The 1,799-nt window shown below is 34.2% G+C and overlaps 1 protein-coding gene across 1 annotated transcript in view; it reads right to left on the minus strand.

Moving 5' to 3' along the window:
- Positions 1-1,799, minus strand: part of NEK1 (NIMA-related kinase 1) — a 229,495-nt gene that overhangs the window by 91,031 nt on the left and 136,665 nt on the right. The window contains exons 19-20 of the mRNA XM_006902136.1: positions 1,017-1,094; positions 504-599 (exon numbers count right to left, since the gene is read on the minus strand). Of these exons, the coding sequence (XP_006902198.1) occupies positions 504-599; positions 1,017-1,094 (174 nt within the window). The remainder of the gene's footprint in view (positions 1-503; positions 600-1,016; positions 1,095-1,799) is intronic.

Raw genomic sequence — 1,799 nt, forward strand, 5'->3', positions numbered from 1 at the left:
CAAATACTGCATAGTGCTACTGTTGTAAAATGGGACTGACATCAGGGTTGAGGTAAGACTGAGAAAAACTGGATAAATTGTGTATACTGCATTGAAACAGATGAGGGAGAGAACAGTTTAAAAGCGATATAAGATAAGGTATTATGGTTACCAGAAGAGTCCAGAATGAAGGTTGCATAGTGGTGGCAGGGGGATTGTGTATCAGTGAAGGAATTTTTCTTTTACTTTTCAAAGAGAAGAACAAACTGGGGGGAGGGGTGGACAGAGAGAAAAGTGCAACAACGAATGAATGGAAATCCAAAATCTCTGTAAGTGTTCATTAAAATTCATAAAAAAAATTAAATAGTTATTTCAAACTAAATCTTAAAATAAGCTCTAGATGTATATGGTAGGAAGAAAGGGGGAAGAAAAAAAAATAGGATTACAAAATTAATACACTGATACAACTTACTTACATAAAAACATTAATATGACAAGGATTAACAACAAATGCTGAATCTTACATGTTCTTCCCATACTTTCTTTTCTCTTTCATATGCTTCCTTTCTCTTCCGCTCTAGTTGTTCTTTTAATACAGACGCACGTGCGTTTACTTGGGACTGAAAATTTAAAAAAAAACAAACCAACAACAAAATTAGTTATCAGACAGAAGATTTCCTTCATTTAAGATTTCTTCAGGTCTACAAAACCAATATATTTGGGGGGGGGGGAGCGGCTAACGGTATAGATCATGGACTTCATTTTATTTATCTTCAAAGAAGAGGACAAATGTGTCTTTTTCTTTTTTCCTTTTAGAAATTACTTGAGGGACAGTTTCATGTGTTTATGCTCTGGTTTCATCTAATTGTTAGTTTTAAGTATGTGACAGAAAAGTGAAAAATGCTATTTTTCAGAGACTAAAAAGCAAGAAGTAGAAGGGAAAGAAAAATTAGGATAAGAGAATAATGTAACTACCTAAGATCATAAATATGTCTCATGTTCTTTTCTAAAACAAAAAAAAATCTGTCGTCTTGTACCTTAAGTATTTCAATTTTTTTGTGCTTCATCTCGGCCTCTTCACTTCCTTCTTGTACTCTGAAACTATCAACTTCTTTCTAAAATATAAGTAGATAAAACAACTCAGACTGACAGACTATTGAATCCAGTGCAGAACTCCATGGAAGAGAATATAAAGTGACATGTAAAAATGTAAAATTCTTCAATGCTGTTTATCTTCTTCCTACAAAACGAGCTGCAAATGAATTTTGCATAACTACCAATCTGCAGGAACAAATGATAAAATGAAAATGGTATAAAACATTCATTCTTCCACGGGTCCTAATAATTCTCACTCAGAATTTCTCCAGAACAAATGATCTTAGTAATAACAAGTCATATAAATAAGATTTACTTGAACTGTATGTGTAATCTTCTGCCCTCTTTATTTTCAATTCTTTATCACTCTTTACTCCTGTGTTAGTGGCACAAATGTTTAAACTTATTTATTATAATATCATGCAACTGTTTTAATATTTTAATTTATTTCTTTTTCATTTCAATGAACATCTACAGAGATTTTGGAATTCCATTCATTCATTGTTGCACCCTTCTCCCCGCACAAACGGCCCCCCCCACCTCTCCCCCCCACCGGTTTGCTCCTCTCCTTAAAAAGCAAAAGAAAAACTCCCTCATTGGTACACAATCCCCCCCGCATGTCCCCCAATCCCACCCCCAACCTCAAATAAAATCCACTCTGCAACCCTCATTGCGTACTCCGACGATAAACATAATGCCCTAAAATATACTACTTTTAAACTATT

Source organism: Elephantulus edwardii, unplaced genomic scaffold (assembly GCF_000299155.1).
Source record: "Elephantulus edwardii isolate Elephantulus edwardi_28Jun2011 unplaced genomic scaffold, EleEdw1.0 scaffold00371, whole genome shotgun sequence".
In the NCBI taxonomy this organism is placed as follows: Eukaryota; Metazoa; Chordata; class Mammalia; order Macroscelidea; family Macroscelididae; genus Elephantulus; species Elephantulus edwardii.